General features: G+C 41.1%; 1 protein-coding gene across 4 annotated transcripts in view; it reads right to left on the reverse strand.

Annotated features, from left to right (window-relative positions):
* Positions 1-21,426, reverse strand: part of GABRA5 (gamma-aminobutyric acid type A receptor subunit alpha5) — a 65,963-nt gene that overhangs the window by 15,651 nt on the left and 28,886 nt on the right. For all 4 annotated transcript variants that reach the window (XM_074317552.1, XM_074317554.1, XM_074317551.1 and 1 more), the window contains one exon: positions 8,551-8,633. In XM_074317552.1, the coding sequence (XP_074173653.1) occupies positions 8,551-8,633 (83 nt within the window). The remainder of the gene's footprint in view (positions 1-8,550; positions 8,634-21,426) is intronic.

Here is a 21,426-nt window from a genome sequence, read left to right on the forward strand (position 1 = left end):
GGACAGACAGCAGTTGCTCTGTGAGGCTGGCCTCCCCCAGTGGCCACGTCCACAGTGAGGAGGGCTGCAGACGTCCCGCAAACACCTCCATCCCATCTCCCAATCCACAGGGCAGCTGTGAGTATGACCCCTGATGAGGAGAAGCAAGGGGGCACCCACAACCCTTGGGACATGTGAGTCGGGTAGGAAATGTCAATCCTGAGCTTATAGGGAGCTCCAACCTCAGGGGGTCTGTCGTATTGACCACAGACATGGGTCTGAGCACAGAGCACAGGAAGCAGTGTCCCCCGTGGGGCTATCCACTGGGTGCTCAAGGATGAAAGGGGCAGAGACTGGGGAGAGGGGGACCTCAGACACATGGAGAGTAGCAGAGGTCTGGGGTGCAGGGCCCTCCTCTGGGTGCAGACGGCACTCATGGCTGGTAGAGACCCCGAGAGCAGTGTAGGGCTGGGACAGGCCTGTGGGGGCATGGACCCTCCTCTGTCCACTCTCCTGACTACACGGCTGGGCACCAATTTCCACGGGGGACTGGGGTGGCCCACAGTTACAAATGGTGCCCCCTGGGCTCTGCGGTGCATGGACCAGGAAAGCATGTCGGTGTCACAGGGTCCCTGGCTGGGGGGAGGCTGGCAGGCTCACTGGCCTGTGTCCTCCTAGCGTCTTTCTCCATTGTCGATGGTACAGGTGGTAGCGGGTGTGGATAATAATACTTATCTTACAGTGAGGACCCGATAAAATAATAATTGTAACTAAATCGAAGTTCCCTGGAGTTACAAATGGATGTATGAATGTCACTTCAGATGCAGGCCCATAACTCACATCCTCTTGTTTTTCACATGGTCCACATTAGATGCTCCGTGGATATTGATGGTGTTAATAGTGCTGATACTAAGGGTGAGGGGCTCCAGGGTGGGCTCAGCATTGCCGAGTTGTGCTCGTCTAACTAAGGGCAGGGAATAAATGACCACTCGTGTGCGTTTCAGCTCCAGGGTTTAGCAACACTAAATACTTCTCTTTGTGTCAGCGGTGTGGCATCAATCTCTGAGCCAGGGACAACAGTAAACAAGGCAATCAGGTTTGCTGCTGTCGTTTGTCATGACGGAAAGCTCCGGAACCATAATCCTCACCTCCCGCGGACCATCCATCAGCCAAGCCAGGCAGGAAGGGCCGAGACGCTGTCCCTCCTAACCGACTTGGGGATTTATCACTGCCTTCCGAGCCGCTCCTTCCCCAGGGCTGGCACTTTCTGTCTGTCCTCATTCTGCACAGGAGGTGGCCAGCGCTCTCTCCACCCCTGATTTAGAAGGCCTTTCAGGAGCAACGTTGTTTGCCCAACTATGAGGGAACTATGGTGCATGATTCTGACCTTTAACAACTCATTTCCATTCTCAGCCTCTATTTCCCCATCTGCAGATTGGGGGACATAACCCCCATCTCCTAGGGGCACTGTGAGGGCAAAGTGTAATCACCAGAGCCAAGAAGATGGCATGTGCCTGACACACAGTGGGTGCTTCGTAAATAGTAGCTGTAAGGAACATAACCTTCCGCTGGGAAGGATTTGTGCTTGGTGTCAAATCCAGTGTCAGGAAAAAACCTTTCTACTGAGTTCACTTTCTCACTGGGTCACAAGCAAACCCAGTGTGTGAGGGCACTCGTCAGCCGTATGTGATAGGTTGTGTGGACACCCAGGAAATGGCCGTAACCAGGCAGGGAGGCTGTTTTCCTCTGCACCCATTACCTACGGTGTCAGAAGAACTGCAGGTCAGGCACAATCGATAATGGCAACTGTGGGGATCAGGAAACATACAGGTTTGAGTTATGTGACCCCCATGACCTCAGCCTTCCTCTCTCTTCTAAAGCCGGGGTGGGAACGAGCAGAGTAACAGCCTCAGGAGACTCATCACCCACCACCCGCATGGCCTTCTGCAGGTCCCTCCCTCTCCCCCGCCTCAGTTTCCTGACCTGAAAAACCAGTTAATGCATGACACACCAATCGCACCAGCTAGGTTAGGAACTTTGTAAAATAGAAACGTGGGCAGACGTCATCTATAATGACCTGTGGGACACCCAGGATGTCTGATTCCAACCCAGCAGGTACAATGAGATCGGAGAGCTCTGCCCAGAATTAACTGAAAGGTGGGTGCCACCCGCCATAGATGGAAATCAACAGGTCACAGTGGTGCCCTGTCACTAACACAACCACCCAAGAGGTTTAAGGTTTGCTAATCAAGGGGCCCATTAGCACCCACAGCTACGTCTGTAAAGTTATATGGGGTCACTGCCCTGACTGGTCTCACGGAGAGTGACAATCGCGCTCTCAGTATCTATGGACTGAAGTAGGACCACATCAGTACAGAGGGCAAAGGACTGTGCCCCTCCCTGGTGGAAAGGACTGTGGAGCTGGCAAGAGGCCAGGCGTGTTCCGGGCACGACCTCTGTAACCTCCCCACCCCCCACGCTGACTAACTGGTTTACCTTCACACCAGCAGTTCCTTCCAGGTCCTTCCGGTTTCCTCATGGAAAATAGGATTTCCCATGTCGCCTGGGCTTAGAATTGTGATGTCACCTTTGACTCGTGTCCCTCTTTATCCTATAGCTCTACTTGTCACATCTCTCCAGCTCTTATCACTTCTAGTGCTGCAAGGCACTTCCTTAGCTCAGAAGCCGAGTTCACATCCTCCCCTGCTCCAGAACGTCACCTCACTGGCTCTGCCTACTCCTTTCGTATTTAAAGCCCTTCCTACCTGGCTTGTAATGCCACCCTGGCACTGCCCCTACAGTGCTCAACACCTCTACTCACTACTCCCCAGTCATGTGCTTTGTCCTTATTTCAGTTTCACCTTCTTCTACTCAAACCCTTCTAGGCAGGTTCAGTTCAAAATATCACCCCACCTGGGAATTCTAAGTGGCTTTGAGCTGCACAAGGGTCTTCAACCTGATTATCTAACGTGTCCGTCATCAGCTCCCTGGGAGCCGAGCACAGTCCGTGCCTCTGAGTATCTCACTGCTCCTAGCAGAACGGAGAACGCACACAACGCATCTGTTAAACAGTAACCAAGGTTAGCTAAGGCATCTAAACTCAGATACAACAGATAAACCTCAGTGCGCTTCAAAGACCATAGACTGTAACGCTCCGAGCCCTGCATTCAAGGTCCCCACTCTCATACTGAGTTGTTGTATGCTGGGCCTGCACAGTCAGTCAGAATTCCACACACTGGAATGCTCAGATAGTACTACAGTGAGATTCACCCGATTTCCTGAAATTCTATCCATTTACCAAAGAGGCGTCCATGTTGAATTTAGTATGTATTTTCATGAACCCAGATGTTGTCTTGTGACTTAATCTAATCTTAATGCATCACTCCAAAAATAAAATGAACACAAAGAAGTTAAGTTTTCTTTTCTAAATCGTTTTGATTTGTCTTCCACATGTGAGCCATGCCATTATCTTTAAGGAATTTCCAAACAGAGCAGGAAACATTCCTCTATAAGCCAGGGCTAATTTCAACATTTTCTTGAATTCTCGAGAGTAGAGACAGCAATAACACAAATGCCTGTTAATTCAGTTATGCATTAGAGAAACCAGAGCACATGGCTCATTAGAATAATGGTACCTATTTGCATTGCTTTGTCTCCTAATAGCAGAGAACTGTCAGATTGGATAATTTGAACCTCATTGTACTATCACATTTAGCCTCTGCACGCTCAGATGTCCATGCTACAAGTAAACTCCTTGGCTGAGCAGCTATTTTTAATAAATCCAAAACAAAGAAATGAAATACAAGAAAGAAAAGCACTTAATTGAATGACATTCCTTCTCTTAAAATTATTATGTCCTGAGCTGAAACCATGTAAGTTGAGGAAAGGTGAAGTTTGTGCAGTTTTCTAGCTCTTGGTCAACTGTATACAAACATGACCCATGAAGACAATCCTTCTAAGTGCTTTGTATAGCACAGTAATGATACCAACAGCAAATGTAAAGAAACAACCAATATCTAAATCAAACCAATCTTCAAAATATCAGGCAGATAAAAAGAAATTTGACATAGAATTCAAGATGTCAAGAAATTATATAGATATACACACTAATTGATCTTATTTGGTTTGATAGAATGAAGAAATGATGAGATCCTATCAGATGTGTATTTTAGCTTTGAATGTGAAAAATGATTTAACTGCAGCTGGTCGGCTGTTGAATATAAGATCTTAACGAAGGAGGATTAGAGGGTCACATATTATCCTAACCCCCAAATTGCTTTTCTACTGCCTGCTCTGCACACCACTGTTATTAAATCTGAACATCACAGTCATTTGAACTTATTTAACTAATGCTGAAAAAAAATAACAATCTCATTTTTAGCGTTTTGTCTTTGATCAATTCAAGAGCACAATTTCTGTGTAGAAAGAAGGGCATGATTTTAAGTTAAACAACTCATTTTTGTCTTGGAGACATGAAAAATTCAATGTGTTTCAGGGATTTAGCAATTCCCAAATGTAGTGCCTTAGAGCTCTTTTGAAGGTTTTGTCCGAAGTATAGCTACCTTGTGGCAGCAGGTAATTTAAATAATTCCTGGCAAGAGTTCCTTCTCATTGTACCGCTTTGCCCAAAGAAATGTGATTTATCTCTTTGTGCCATTTGAAGGTCATAGTTGGGGGAGGAAAAAAAAAAGGATTTTTTCCATCCAACCTAACTTTTGGTTCATCACACATTCTTACTTCTCATAATTCCAAAAATCTCTGGAATGCTAGAAGTAACATAAAAGGAAACCCTTGGAGTCAAAAGACGTTCCCCCACCGGCCATGGCAGAATGGCTGTTACTAGGTAACAACTATTATTCTGGATACCATATAAAAAAATAACTGCTTGAAGCCACTGGAGCATGGACAAAACAGGAGTCTGGAGTGAATTGGAAGAAAGGAATGGTTTTTCACTTAAACAGCTGTGAGGTGACGAAAGCTCAGATAGACCCATCTGTGTCACAGGTTCAAAGAAGCAAAACAAAGAGTCTGGAGCTATCAAAGCAGCACAGCTGGAAAGTGAGCTGTAAAGCCCCAAGAAGGAAAGTGTCACAAGGAAGGAGCCCCAAATCTGATGCATCCGGAAGTGTGTCAACTCTCTCCAGATGTCTAACTCACCCCTGATGTATGCACACACGGAGTGTAATCCTACTAGCCCAACTAAGGCCAGGGAACCACCTTGCACGCCAGTTCTTGCCCACCACAGGAAAGGCAGAGTTTGAGATTTTCTTCAGTCAAGTTAACGGGCTAAAAAAATAAAGAACACTCTAAATTTAACAGAATTCATAGTCTCAGCAATGTAACCCTGAAATATCCAGGACAGAATTCAAAATTATTAAATGTAAAAGAAACAGGAAAAAATGTCCCCTACTCAACAGAAAATATGATCAATGCAAAATGACCCCAAGAGGAATCATATCCTGGATTTAGCATAGGAAGATTTTAAAGCAGCTACTATGGCCATGCTTTAAGGGTGTAAAAGAAAAAATGTAATGTTTTGTAATAAAAAATTACTGTGATAAAAAAAACTAAGAGTAAATATTAGCTGAGACATTGACACTATTTTTAAAAACAATTACAAATTCTAAAACTGGCAAAATACTAAATTAAAAAAAATTACTATGTGAGATGGACAGCAGATTAGAAATGACAGAAGCGTCAGTGAATTTGAGGACAGAGCAATAGAAATAATCTAATGTAAAGAATTGAGAGGGAAAACGCAATTTAAAAAACAATGAATAGACCCCTGGTGATCTGAAGTATTATGTAAAAAGGTCCAATTCATATAACTAGAATCCAGATGGAAAAGAGAGGATGGAACAAAAAATATTAGAAAGAATAATGGTCAAAATGCTTCAAATTTAGTGAAAGATAAATTTAGAGACTCAAGAGGTTCAGCAAGCCCCAGGAAGAGTAAATAATAACAAAACACATCTAGGGGGACTTCTGCTTCCAGAAAAATGGAGATGTGTTTTCTCCTATTCTTCCTACTAAATACAACTGGAAACACTGGATATTATACAGTGGGAGCCAAAAAAAATGTATACACATTTTAAGAAAGGAAAAAACTGTATTAAAATTGTAATAATGTATACCGATAACAAGAAATGAATACAAGTCATGTGTATACATTTTTTGGCACCCCCAGTATATAAAATAAACATAGGAAGAAGCCGAAAGATAGAGAAAATGAAGCAGACAAGTCTTGGCACCTTCATACCCAAGGATGAGCCATTGGTGAGTCCTCTGATTTTGTTTTTTCCTTATACATCCCAGTCTTGGAGCCGAAGAAGCTGGCAACCTGGAAATGTCAATGGGCATAGACAAAAAGACAGGAACAAGAAGGGAAACCTATGCTCTCTCTAGCCAAAGGACTAGGGAAGGTCAGCCTATCAAGACAGAAAATTTTTAGACAATACCTATTCTACTCCAGTTAAATACCACAGAAAAACTGCCCCCACCCCACCCCAAGCCAGCACAGAGAGTGGAGAGTCTAGACTTCCACACTCACCAGGATCACATTCTGGATCTTCTGACAAAAACCTCAAAAAATGTAAAAGAACTGAAATCATACAAATCATACAGCCAGTGTTCTCTGACTATAATGGAATCAAGTTAAAAATCAGTAACATAAAAACGCAGGAAAATCTCCAAATTATTGAAAATTAAACAGCGCATATTTAAACAAGCCAGAAATCAAAAGTGGATATCTTAAGGAAATTAAAAAATACATTTAAATGTGCCACACAAGAAAAAGCTAAAGGAGTTCATCACTACCAAACCAGTAACATGAAAGTGTAAATGCACTTCTTTAAAAAAAAGAAGAAAAACTAAAAATATGAATAATAGAATGGCAATAACTACATATTTATCAACAATTACTTTCAATGTAAATGGATTAAATGCTCCAATCAGAAGACATAGAGTGGCTAAATGGATAAAAAAACAAGACCCTTATATATGCTGCCTACAAGAGACTCACCTCCGATTGAAAGACACACACAGATTAACAGTAAAGGGATGGGAAAAAGATACTTCATGAAAATGGAAAAAAAAACAAAAACAAAAAAGCTGGGGTAGCACTACTTATAAGACAAAATAGACTTTAAAACAAAGGCTATAAAAGAGACAAAGTAGGAACTAGTAATCCCATTTCTGGGTATTTATTCTAAGAAACCCAAAACACTAATTCGAAAAGGCATATGCACCCCTATGTTCAATGCAGCATTATTTACAACAGCCAAGATGTGGAGGCAACTTGCGTGTCTGTTGACAGATGAATAGATAAAGAAGAGGTGGTACATATACACAATGGAATATTACTCAGCCATAAAAAAGAATGACATCTTGACATCCTCAACAACATGGATGGACCTAGAGGGTATTATGCTAAGCGAAAGAAGTCAGACAGAAAGACAAATACCTTATGATTTCACTTATGTGTGGAATCTTGAAAACAAAAGAAACAAACAAAACCAAAACAAGCTCATAGATACAGAGAACATTTTGATGGTTGCCAGATGGGAAGGGTGTTGGAGGGCTAGATGAAAGAGGGGAAGGGACTAACAAGTACAGATTGGTAGTTACAAAATAGTCATGGGGATGTAGAGTACAGCATGGGGACGACAGTCAGTAGTATTGTAATAGCTATGTATGGTGTCTGATGGGTACTAGATTTATGGGGGTGATCACGATGTAAGTCATAGACATGTCTAATCACTATGTTGTACACCTGAAACTAAGATAATATTGAATGTTCACTGCAATTGAAAAATACAATATTATTTTTAAAAATCAAAATACACTTAACTGAACGAAAAGGAAAATAAAACATATCAAAATTTTCACAATATAGCTCGAGTAGTGTTAGAGGGAAATTTAAGGCACTAAATACATGCTTTAACAGATGTCACCTAGCATGGGCACAAAAGGATAGTGGAAAGAAGGAAATAGTCCGTCAGTTCCACCTCTGCTTCCCAACCTCTCGAAGGTGAGGATGAGGCCACACACGCTGCCTTGGGACCAGTGTCACCACTCTACTCTCTGGAATGGCTGGAATTCAAGCAACGTGTATTTCCTAATACATGCACACAGTAAGCAGTGACAGACAATGTTGTTTTCATGGAACATTCTAGAAATAGTGAGTTAACATAGCAATAACTACAATGCATTAAAAAAGTTATTGATTAGGCACTGGAAATTGGGTGTTGAAGGTTGCTCCCTTGGAGGAAGTGACCTGCAATCTGAGAAGTGAAAACAAGAAAGAAATGCCAAGGGAATGTCTGGGGAAACACTTCCCCAGGAGCTTACTCTAGGTGGCAAGTGCCTCCACATGCATTCCTCTCAAGGACACAGACAAGGGGACTAGTCTGCAAGGACATAGATGTGTGTCCCTACAACACTCTCCAATCTCCTCAAGCAGACTGCAACTCATAAGGCACTTATTCGCAGATAGAACCCAGATTCTTCTGGATGAATGTGGAGACAACCCCGAAAATATATCCATGGTTCTTACTTGTGAAAATGACTTACAGCTGCCAAATTTCAGGGGGCAAGCGTGGGCATCCATTGGGAAGTCCTCAAGCTGCATTGGGCACTCTGCAGAGATGGTCAAGCTGTAAAACACAAGATGAAGACCTTTCAGCTTCTCAGTAACTCTAGCTATTTATCAAACAACCGCCATGCACCAGAAAGCTAGAAGTGATTCATTCTTTACTTTAATTACGATCTTTGATGAAATTGTCCAAACTGTCCCACCAAATTCCATAGCTTTGCCTTGTACATGAATATTATTTAGTAATAAGACTTCAGCGAAATCTGCTCCAGGGGTTCTGTGTGTGTCTGTACGTACATTACCACTTGCAAAGCAATTCAAGACGCCTTCCAAAATAATTTATTCTTTCTTTCCCATCCCTTACCCAGAGTAATCTACATACCTTCCCTTGACAAGGCTGAAAACATTTGCATTCTCTAAAATAGTTTATAAGCTCAAAAAAATCTAAATATGGAATAAATGTACCATTCAAACTGTGACCAGAAGCTGGCTGTATTTACTGTGTACTGGGTTGTTATAAACCACTAAAGTAGGTGAAATTGTGTTGTAATAGCAATCTTTTCGTACAACCTAATTATTGTATTTAATCCCAATGTGGTCTTCCAAATAATCATGCCACCATCCACCACGACCGTCTCCGACTAAAACAGCGATGGGCGTAACAGCTGCCTTGTCTATGCCCGGCGGACACAATGGTAACTGCTTCGTCTACATGAGCATATCTAATCAGAACAGCAGGATGAGATTGTTGCTACTGTAGGACCGTGATGTACAGATATCAGGGATCAGGGTACGCATGAGATTTATTAAGTTGTGGAGCCATGACTGGAGCTCAGGCTGTCCAGCCTGTCACGTAGTGGCTCCCTGGTGGCCTGGCCATCTCACGCCATGTGCTCGTGGGTTCTGTGCACGTCTACTTCTCTATAGACGTTCCTGACTAGGTTGTAACTGCACATTTCATTAATAAGGTCATCTTCTGTTTTGTATTCCATTATTTAAAACAAAATGAAAATACATAAAATGAAATCAAATGATAAAATGATCCCCTTTAAACAGATAGTGAAATGTGCTATTATTAGCACCACTGCCCCTTCTCTGCTACACTGAGTCTGGATCTTGCCTATGTGCCCAGACTTCTTTTTGCCCAGATTGTTTTCTACATATAGATACATTTTCTTTTTGTTTGTGATACATAAAGTTCAGCCTGTGTATTCCTAACACTAGAGTGGGGTATTTCCCACATTAAAATCGGTAATGGCCATGACTTTGAAATTTGGAATATTTAATTCTAGCAGACATGTGTGTGTGTCTTCTATACAAAGGGTGCCAAAAAATGTATACACATTTTAAGAAAGGAAAAAAACTGTATTACAATTGTAATACTCGATGAATGCAGTCATGTTTGACTTCTGCAATGACAAGAGGTGCTCAGAGTGGTTACCATCAGCGTAATTTTAATACAGTTTTTTCCTTTCTTAAAACGGGTATACATTTTTTGGCACACTCTGTATATGTATATCTGTATACATGTATATGTATATTAAATCTACTAGCTATTAACTCTTAGATTATTTCAAAAGATAAATAATCTTCAGTGCATCTGTTCAGGCATAAACTGTGTAAAAAACCTATTACTAGAGAACACAAAATGGGCAAGGTAAATGAAGATTTATCTATTAGAATTAAGAAAATTAGCACTTAAAAACACAGCCTGTGAGGAAGGCATTCATGCAATACAAGGGGAAGTAATATTACTTATCTTGTTGTTAGTAAACTTAAGAAAAAAATATTTAAGTAACGTGATAGTGGGACCCAGAAGTTAAGTGAGTCAAATGTGTCCTCAAGGGAAACAAATCACAATAAATTCAGAACACCTAGAATTTCCTTCAGAACCAATTTTAGTGGGAAAATGGGAAGTATACATAAAGCTAGGAAGCCAGGTACAAAGTGATACCTGTAAAATGGGCACAGAACACAGCCATGGTGCGGCAGCTTAGAGGAGGGTGAGCTGAGCAGCACAGGTGACCTGCAGCCTCTGTTCTAACAGTTCCTGGACCTCGGTAAGGAAACCCCTGGGCTCAGTCAGTGGCACCGTGAGAGGTGGGGTACAGGGGTGCTTCAGGTACCCTGACCATCCCAGTGCAGCCACAGGTCAGCACTTGAAGACCAGCAGTCTCCAAGTTGCCCCCCCCCAACAGTGCTGACAACTTTATGAACCCACTCCCATCAAAAGGGGGATGTGGAGATGGTCCCTCCATGGTAGAACCTTCTCTAGACACGGCCTCGTCTGCCCGCCCCCCGGAAACACTCTACTGGATTCAAGGAGGCTGCCTTGAATCCAGATCACGTGGCTGAATTCCTGACAATATGGATAATCAGGGTTCACTCCTCCGCCCCTTGCTCTGTGCTCGTACTCTGCTTCAGGCCTCAGGGCCACCAGGAGCATTGCCACCTGCATGTCTGCTGCTTGTCCCTATTTGTCAGAGAAGGACCCTCTCAAGGGGACGTGGCCTTCCACCTTGGGCACTCTGCCCGGTCCTGGAGTTCTCTCCTTTCCTTGTGTCCTCCGCCTTTCTTGGCCAACACCATGAGTTCACACAAGAGGCATGAGAAGCCTTCCATTCTGACACAATGGTCTCAGCTTTTACTAAAGATAGCATCGCACGTCCGGCTTTATTCGGGCTGTTTGGCCCTGAGAGCTGACTGCCTGCTAAAATCCACTGCACTGACATTTACAGATGACAAGGAATATACACTCAGGTGTCTGCTCAGGGGAGCGTCAGGGAGGGTGGGCAGAGATAGGTGGACAGAATTTAGCTGGACCTAAAAAGGAAGACTCGTTTCAAGAAAACATAGGGGCAGCCAGTTAGCTCAGTTGGTTGGAGCACGATGCTCTTAGCAACAGGGTTGCTGGTTCGATCCCCACATGGGCCACTGTGAACTGCGCCCTCCACAACTAGACTGAAACAACTACTTGACTTGGGACTGATGGGTCCTGGAAAAATACACTTTTAATTAACTAATTAATTAATTAATTAATTAAAAGTTATTTAAAAAGAAAAAAGCCCATTGAAATAATTTTTTTAAAAAGAAGAAAAAATAATTCCAGGAAAAACATAAAAAAAAGATAGTAATTCTACAGTTACCATCCCAATAAATGCTATCATTAGAGCTTCACAGATTGTTCCCCCATTTTAATAGACCCCCTTAGAATTAGACTTCCAAACACTGAAAACCACTTTATAATAGTGTCTCTCCTCTAAGGAACAAATGTATTATTCAGGTAATCCCTCAAAAGCAAATGTTTCGGCCTCAGTAAGAGAACAACGTTTCAATTTTTGATCCTTTTATAAGCATTTCAAAAATGGCCTATGCTTTTATAAGACTCAAAATATATCTCTAGAGAAGAAGCAGCCTTCCATTCACGGGGTCCTTGAAATGCAGAGTCCTTGATGTATCACCAACCTCCTTCACAGAGAATTGAGATCAAAGCACTCTCTGGAATGGTGGATTGTCACAGCTCAAAGGAGCCAGCCAGGCCACCTACTAGAAATGCTCACTGTTCAGTTAGAGAAAATGAAGCCCAAAGGTAAGGAACGTGCCTGGCTGACTTCAACTTTTCTAGTCCAGGGAGCCTTTGTGACAATAGCAACATAAGAGGGAAACAGAGCTATAGAAGCGAAGTTTTTATAATTCAAACTAGATTGTCATAAATTTAGATGTTAATTTTAATCCTCAGAGTAACCACTAAGGAAATAATTAAAAATATACAGTAAAAGAAATGAGATGGGAATTGAAATGGTACATTAGAAAGAAGTTAAACCAAAAGAAGGCAATAATGGAAGAATTGAGGGACAAAAAAGGAGTGAGACATATAGAAAGCAAATAGACTTAATTACTTCCTTAAAGACCTTCTCTCCCAATATAGTCATGTTCTGAGGTCATGGGGGTGAGGACTTCAACATATAAATTTGGGGGGACACAGTTCAGCCCATAACAATGTCCCTTATTTTTAAATACTTACAAAAAAAGAAAGCAAATAGAAAAAAAGGCAAAGTCCTTCCTTGTTACTAATTATATTAAATATAAATGGAATAAATATTTCAATTAAAAAGCAGGTACTGGCAGAATCAATAAGGAAATATGAACTAACTTTATACTGCCTATGAGAGACTTACTTTAGTTCCAATACAAGAAATGGATTGAAAGTAGAAGGATGGGAAAAGGAATTTAAGACAAAACTTGTTACAAGAGACAAGGAAGGACACTATACAATGATAAAAGGCTCAATCCATCAAGAATATGTAGAAATTGTAACCATATATAAACCTCACAAAAGAGCCTCAAAAACATATGAGGCAAAAAGTCACCAAACTCAGAGAAAAACAAATAGTTCTACAATAATTGTTAGAGACTTCAACAATTGTTAGAAAAACTAGACAGAATAATGACAAGAGAACAGCATTTAAATGACACTATAACCCAACGAGACCTACCAGACATACCAGAGCACTCCATTCATTACCAGCAGAACACACACTGTTTGCAGGGGTACGTGGAACACTGTCCGGGACAGACTACAAGGCTTGACAATTAGGTCCGCCAACTTGTTGCACCGATGTTGCTAATCTTTTCTGATATCAGAGGGATTATTCATTATGAATTTGCACCAACTGGACAGTTAACCAAGTTTACTATTTGGAAGTGCTGAAAAGGCTGCATGAAAAAGTTAGACGACCTGAATTTTTCGCCAGCAATTCATGGCTCTTGCATCACGACAATGCACTAGCTCACACGGTACTTTCTATGAGGGAGTTTTTAGCCAGGAAACAAATAACTGTATCGGAACACCCTCCCTACTCACCTGATCTGGCCCCCTTCTTCACCTGAAGATAAAGGAAATATTGAAAGACATTTTGATGACATTCAGGATATCAAGGGTAATACGACGACAGCTCTGACAGCCATTCCAGAAAAAGAGTTCCAAAATTGCTTTGAAGGGTGGACTAGGCGCTGGCATCAGTGCATAGCTTCCCAAGGGGAGCCCTTCGAAGGTGACCATAGTGATATTCAGCAATGAGGTATGGAGCACTTTTTCTAGGATGAGTTTGCCAACCTAATTGTCTGACCTCGTACATGTTCAGTCACAAACCAAGTCTCAATAAACTTAAAAATATAGAAATCACACAAAGCATCCCCTTTGACCACGATGGAATGAAAGCAGAAATCAGTAACAGAAGGAAAATGGAAAATTTCACACACATGTGGAAAGTAAACAACATGCTCCTACATTACAAATGGGTCAAAGAAAAAATTTTAAATCACAAGAGAAATTGGAAAAAAAAAAAACTTTTGAGATGAAAGAGAACAAAACCATGGCATGCCAAAACTATGGGATGTAGCAGAAGCAGTACTCAGAGTAAAATCTAGAGCTGTGAATGCCTCCATTAAAAAAGAAGAAAGATCTCAAATGAAGAACCTAATGGTAGTACATATTAAGGAAGTAGAAAAAGAAGAGCAAACTAAACCCAAAGCTGTTTGAAGGAAGGAAATAACAAAGACTGGAAAAGCGAAATAGAGAGTAACAAAACAAAACCAGCCCACTGGGCTTACAGAGAGGGCACAGGGTACGGGCAGGCTGACTAGTGGTGCCCAGCCCACAGGGCCCCCAACCCCGGGGCCACTCTTCCACACCACAGAGGCTGCTGGGTTCAGTCTTTGATCCCTTCTTCTAAAATTCTGACGGCCACAGATAATGAATGAGAAATTAGAGCAGGTTTTGTAATGTTTTCTACATTATTACTTATTACATATTCAACAAAACATGTTTTGTCTTAACAACCCAGAGCCTTTCAAATGATGACATCACATGTTTCTTTTGGGGAGCTAACAGAAAGGGTGGTCTGAGGGTGAGTAAGGGGTGAGTAGACGGGCCCTGGGTGTACTGAGTGACACTGGAAGGACTGAGCCGAGGGCACCCCACCTGAGCTGGGGCTTCTTTGTCTACACTCAGCGACTCAAAGCGATTCAGTACCTAGAGCAGCCAATCAGTTTTAATTTCCTCTCAATTTCCGTGATTATGGTCTGATCCTGAATGTCTTCTTTCCACTTCACATTTCCCACAATGGCAGCTCACTTGGTGACAGTGTGTCATTTTCACTAAGTGGTCAGACAAATATTCTGTAACCGAAATTTCTGTGACTCAGGAAAGGTTTTTCTCCTTATCGTTTAAATTACTGAGCTGAAGGCTGCCAGGGCCCAAGAGTCATCACCTCACAAAAGGTGCATTTTTCTTAAATGCACTGTAAAGCCTTTCCATGGGTCATCTGTGTCCCCAGTACACAGTGACTGCCCTCCCTACAAGTGGCACTGATGTTGTTCAAACCACGGTTTTTTCAAGTACCTTTAGTTGATGAAGGAAAGGTGCAAACGGGGGAAAGTGATGACTGAGGGTGGAGGGATGGACGTTAGGAGGCAGCCCCAGGAATCCAGGGTCAGCGTCTGGGGTCAAGGCTTAGTTATTTAAATGAACACATGGGGAGATGAGCCCACAGGGATCTTCTGCTCTGCGTCCCTCCCCCTCCTCATTTAATAACAGACTTTCAGCAGGGGAGATGCTGACAGACCCCCACCTAGCTCCTGCTCCAGAGCCCACACCTTCACAAGCTCTGTCATGTACCCAGGAGACAGAGCAGAGCGGGAGGAGGAGTGCGCTGCCAGGAGTGCTGGGAGTTTTCAGTTAGCCTGGGGTTGTGGGAAGAGCATAGCTTGTGAGCTCAGAATGCTGCCACAGCACAGAGGCTGCAGGTGACCACACCAGGGGAGGCCCCCAGGGCCCAGCATGAACACCCAGGCGAAAGCTCGCGACCTCCTGCTGACCGGGGCTTGGCCTCTGTGGGCTCATACGCAGGGAAAGGGTTTAGTAAGGTTGATGTATGTCAAACGTGGAACATTGAGTTTGACTGCATCTTTGTCTGTCTCAGAGACTGCACAGGATCAACAGATTTCAAATGGAATCCAACCTTTCCGTGACCCTTTCAAAAAACACTGGTGGCCTTCCAGTGTCCCCATTCATTCACTCCTTCAAATCACAATTTCAGGGAATAACGCTACTTCTGTAAGACAGACATAAGAACCATTTTTGACACTTTTCATGCGTCACTCCACTTCAATTCTACCAACAGTTCTCCCTCCAAAACGACTCTGTTTCTGTTCCTTGCCATGGCTTCCGCCTAAGCAGAGCAGCCCCTTCACTTGCCTGGATGTGGCAATCACCCCCAATGGCTCTTTGAGTCATCCTGGTTGTTCACAAGGCAGCAGATAAGCTTCAATCACAGCAGAGGTCCCCATGCATTCAGGTGCACTTACTCCCCATGTCAGCTTTACTCGTCTCCTTAAAAATGCTGGCTCTGGACACCCACAGCTCGCCCTTCCCCTTCCCCAGGCAATGCCACCTCATTCTTCCCCACTCTGGCCACAGCTGTAAAGTGACCTGGAGAAGCCTTTCCTGGGCCCTCCCCCAGCATAAATGGCCCCTCTTATTATTCTTTCCCATGTTCCGTTTCTTCTCTGTGTTTCAATGCTAACAGAAAATAACATCTCCTATGTTTATATTTAATAGTGTGTGTTTCTCCACCTTATTAAAACATTCTTGCCATGATTGTAGAATACATATGAATGAATATTTCCATCTGATGAGTGCAGCTGGAAACTTCCAGAAAGTTTAGAAAAGCAGATGTACATTTTTCTATATTTTTGTGTTTTTCAAAAATGAATAAAAATAAGAAATTTTTATATTTAAAAATGACACTTATATATAAAGCAGCTCAAATTGTTATTAAATGCATAAAATAGACAAAATATTAATTTTTTATTTTTGTGGATTTGTGACACATTTTGAAAAAAAAATTGAAATCAATTAATGCAGTGAAAGAGTTAATATTGCCAGAAGCATTGTAGAAAAAACTTAGATTCAATTGGAAAAAAATAAATTGAATAATAAAAATTAGATTAGGAATGTTGATTATTTTCTTGTTGGATGTTTATTAAAATATTTATAGTCTATTTAATTATTCATGCTTTTAGAATGCTTTCTTGAGAAATCACCCTTATTAAAAATTGTAGGAAAGTGACATTAGCAAAATGTAAGAGACTGCAACCTCTGTCCCCCTACACCAATCAATAATTAGACAGCTATTCATGAACTGTAACGGCTCTGGGAGTCCACTTAAGAAACTTCAATAACACAGTAGAATAAAAAACTTGAGAATAACCACTCAAAAGGGAAGGAAAAACTTCTTCGTGTCACCTACATCATCCCATCCCCCAAGGTAGCACTGCTCAGTGCCAAGAGGGAAATGCCCAGCTGGAAAGAGTTCCCCTCTCCAGGAAAGTAAAAGCGGCTGAGCGATCGGTGTCCCCAGCCATTCAGGGCACTGTGACAAGGTCCAGCTTCCAATACACCCAACTAAGACTGGCAAAGCTGAAACATACAGACTGGGAACAAGGAAGAAAGGCAGGAGCCACCAGTATCAGCCACACAGCAAGAGTAACCATGGTGCGTAGTGATCTGCTCTGCAGACAAAACCAGCAGATGTCGTCACTGAAGAAACTAAAGGCCAGCACACCCTCCATGGAGCCCCTGCAGATTTGCCCTGCTTTTGTCCCACAGGTATTTCACTGACACCAGCTGCCTGAGTCCCTCCCAGCTCCCTCCCCCTGTGCCCATGCCAGAGCTCAGGCACCAAACCAGCAGCCAGCCAGGCCTCTGAGGCTGCACAGGTACAAGCCTAAGGCCCACAGCTGACAGCTTTCACCGTGCACATACTCAAGGCTAGCCCCTCCAGCTGTGTGCCAGCATGCCCCCAGCCAGACTCTGCCACCAGTCTCCACTGCCATGTACCCGTGGCATAATCCATAGTGCACACAGACACCCCTGTAACTGCCAGTGGGCTCACAGTTGGCCCAAGCTTTATTTGTCCTGACTCCAACCACTATGTGTGTGTCTGCAAGTGACCCCTGCCATTACACAGTCACCTGCACACTGCCAGCTACAGCCACCACTGCAATAGTAATTCCTGTAAACGTAAATGGATTGAATGTCCACTCAAAGGATACAGAGTGCCTGAATGGATAAAAAACAAGACCCAATTATACACAGCCTACAAGAGACTCATGCTAACTTCAATGATGCACATAGGCTCAAAGTGAAAGGATGGAAAATTTTACCCGTGCAAATAAAAACCAAAAGAAATCAGGGGTAGCTGTACTTGTACTACACAAAATGGACTTTAAGCCAAATACCATAACAAGAGACAAAGAAGGTCATTATATAAAGATAAGAGAGTCAATTCATCAAGATGATATAACAATCCTAAATATATATGCACCTGACATCGAAATACCTAAATATATTAGCAATTACTGACAGATGCAAGGGAGAAATAGACAATACCACAATAGTAGAGGACTTCAATATCCCACTTTCAACAGTGTATAGATCATCCAGCAAGACAATAAATATGGAAAGGTTGGACTATAACCATACTTTAGATCAAAATGGACCTAACAGACATATAAAACATTCCACCCAATAGTAGCAGAATGCACAGTTTCTCAAGTGCACACAGTACATTCTCCATAATAGATCAGATAATAAGACACAAAACACTCTTGGCAAATTTAGAAAGATTGAAATCATACCAAGTGTCTTTCCTGATCACAGTGATATGAAATTTTAAATCAATAACAGGAGGAAAGCTGGAAAATTCACAAGTATGTAGAAATGAACACATCCTTGAACAACAAACGAGTCAAAGAAGAAATCAAAACGGAAATAAAAAATATATTGAAACAAATAAAAATGGAAATGCAACATACCAAAAAGTATGAGATTCTGCAAAAGCAGTTCTAAGAGAGTTTATAGATAAATGCCTAGATTAAGGAAGAAGAAAAATTTCAAATAAACACCCTAACTTTATATCTCAAGGAATTAGAAAGAGAGGAACAAACTAAACCCATAGTTAATAGAAGAATGAAATAACAAAGGCAGAACAGAAATTTTAAAAGCCATACCAGAAAAACAAGAAGAGGTTAATGAGACTAAGAGCTGTTTTTTTGAAAAGATAAACAAAAGTGGCAAACCTTTAGCTAAACTAAAAGAAAGGGAGGGAGGGAGGGAGAAAGGAAGGGAGGGAAGGAAGAAGAGAGAGAGAGAAAAAGAGAGAGAGAGAGAGAGAGAGAGAAGCCTCAAATAAATAAAATCATAAATTAAGGAGGAGATATTACAACTGATACCACAAAAATATAAAGGATTGTAAAGACTACTACTGTGTTTCCCCGAAAATAAGACCTAGCTAGACAATCAGCTCTAATGCATCTTTTGGAGCAAAAATTAATATAAGCCCTGGTATTATAGCATAGCATAGCATAGCATAGCATAGCATAGCATAGCATAGCATAGCATAGCATAGCATAGCATAGCATATTATGTAAGACCTGGTCACATATTATAGTAAAATAAGGCCAGGTCTTATATTAATTTTTGCTCCAAAGGACGCATTAGAGCTGATTGTCTGGCTAGGTCTTATTTTTCGGGAAACACGGTATGAACAACCATATGTCAACAAATTGGATAACCTAGAAGAAATGGACAAATTCCTAGAAACAAAACCTACCAAGATAATCAGGAAAAAAACAGAAAATCTGAACAGATGAATAATGTGTAAGGAGATTGAATCAGTAATCAAAAACCTCCCAACTCAAAAAACAAACACATAGACACGTATAACAGTATGGTGGTTACCAGTGGAGTGTGGGGAGTAAATGAAGAGAGGAAAGGGGGTCACATATAGGGTGACTTTGGGTGGTGAGCACACAATTGAGTATACAGATGTTGCATCTGAAATTTATATAATGCTATTAACCAATGTGACCCTAATAAATTTAGTAATAATGAAAACAAAAACTCCCAACAAAGAGAAGTCCAGGACCAGATGGTTTCACTGGTAGAATGTACCAAAAATTAAAAGAAATAACACCAATTCTTCTCAAACTCTTCCAAAATATTGAAGAGGAGACAATACTTCCAAACCCATTTTATGAGTCCAGCATTATCCTGATACCAAAATCGGATAAGGGCACTATAAGAAAATAAACTATAGAACAATATTTCTGGTGAATTTAGATGCAAAAATTTATAACAATATTAGAAAAACAAATTCAACAGCATTTTAAAAGTATCATACACCATGATCAAGTCCAGGGATGGAAAAATAATTCAATATCATACATCAATAAATATGATACACCACATAAAAAGAATAAAAGATAAAACTCATATGGTTATATAGATGCAGAAAAAGTATTCATCCTCTCATGATAAAAACAATATCCTTTCATGAAAAAAAATCCTTTCATAATAAAAACATTTAACAAATAGGGTACAAAAGGAATAGCTTAACATAGAAATGGTAGTATATGACAAGACCACAGCTATCATACTCAACAGTGAAAGGTTGAAGGCTTTTCCTCTAAGATCAGGAACAAGACAAGGGTGCCCACATTCACTATCCCCACTCAACAAAGCACTAGATGTCATAGCTAGAGCAATCAGGCAAGAAAAAGAAAAAGTCATCCACATTGGAAAGAAAGTAAAATTGTCTTTGTTTGTAGATGATATGATCTTATATATAATATATCCTGAAGATATCACCAAAAACCTCTTAGAGCTAATCAATGAATTCAGTAAAGTTGCAGGATACAAAATCAACATACAGAAATCAGTTGCGTTTTTTGTAAACTAACAACAAAACATCTGAAAAAGAAAGAAAACTTACTTTCTTTCACTTACAATAGCTCCAAAAACAATTAAAACGATCCTAAAATTTGGAGCTACAAAAGACCCTGAAGAACCAAAGATATCCTGAGAAAAAAAAGAATAAAGCTGGAGGCATCACACTTACAGATATCAAATATACTACAAAGCTACAGGAACAAAGCAGTATGGTACTGACTTAAAAATAGAAACATAAACCAACAGAACAGAATCAAGAATCCAGAAATAAACCCTCACAATACTCATTGGGAAACAATAGCCCTTCAATAAATAGTGTTAGGGAAATTGGATAATCACATATATATGAATGAAATTGGATCCCTATCTACAGCACTCACAGGAATTAACTCAAAATGGATCAAAGAATCTGACCATAAAACTCCTAGAAGCAAACGTAGGGGAAAAGCTCCTTGACTTTTGTCTTTGTAACATTTCTCTCTTTTTTGGATATGAAAATGAAAGCACAAGCAACAAGAGAAAAATTAATAAGTGGGACCACATCAAAGTAAATTGCTTGTGCACATCAAAAGAAACAATCATCAAAATGAAAAGGCAACCTATGGAATGGAAGAAAATACTTGCAAATCACGTATCTGACAAAGGGGTTATTTTCCAAAATTTATAAAGAATTCATACACCTCAATAGTAAAAAACAAACAAACAACAACAACAACAACAAAAAAAAAACAGGAAATGAAAATACATTTTTCCAAAGAAGACTTACAAATAGCCCAGAGGTAGATGAAAAGGTGCTCAGCATCACTAATCACAAAGGAAATGCAAATTAAAACCAGAAAGAGACATCACCTGACTCCTGTCAGAATGGTCACCATCAATAAATCAACAGACAAGTGTTGGCAAGGATGTGAAGAAAAGGGAACCCTCATGCACTGTTGGTGAGAATATAAATTGGTGAAACTATTATGGAAAACAGTATGGAGATTCCTCAAAAAATTAAAACTAGACCCATCTTATTACCCAGAAACTCCACTGTTGTTTATCCAAAGGAAACAAAATA

This window comes from Rhinolophus sinicus, linkage group LG13 (assembly GCF_036562045.2).
Source record: "Rhinolophus sinicus isolate RSC01 linkage group LG13, ASM3656204v1, whole genome shotgun sequence".
Classification (NCBI taxonomy): Eukaryota; Metazoa; Chordata; class Mammalia; order Chiroptera; family Rhinolophidae; genus Rhinolophus; species Rhinolophus sinicus.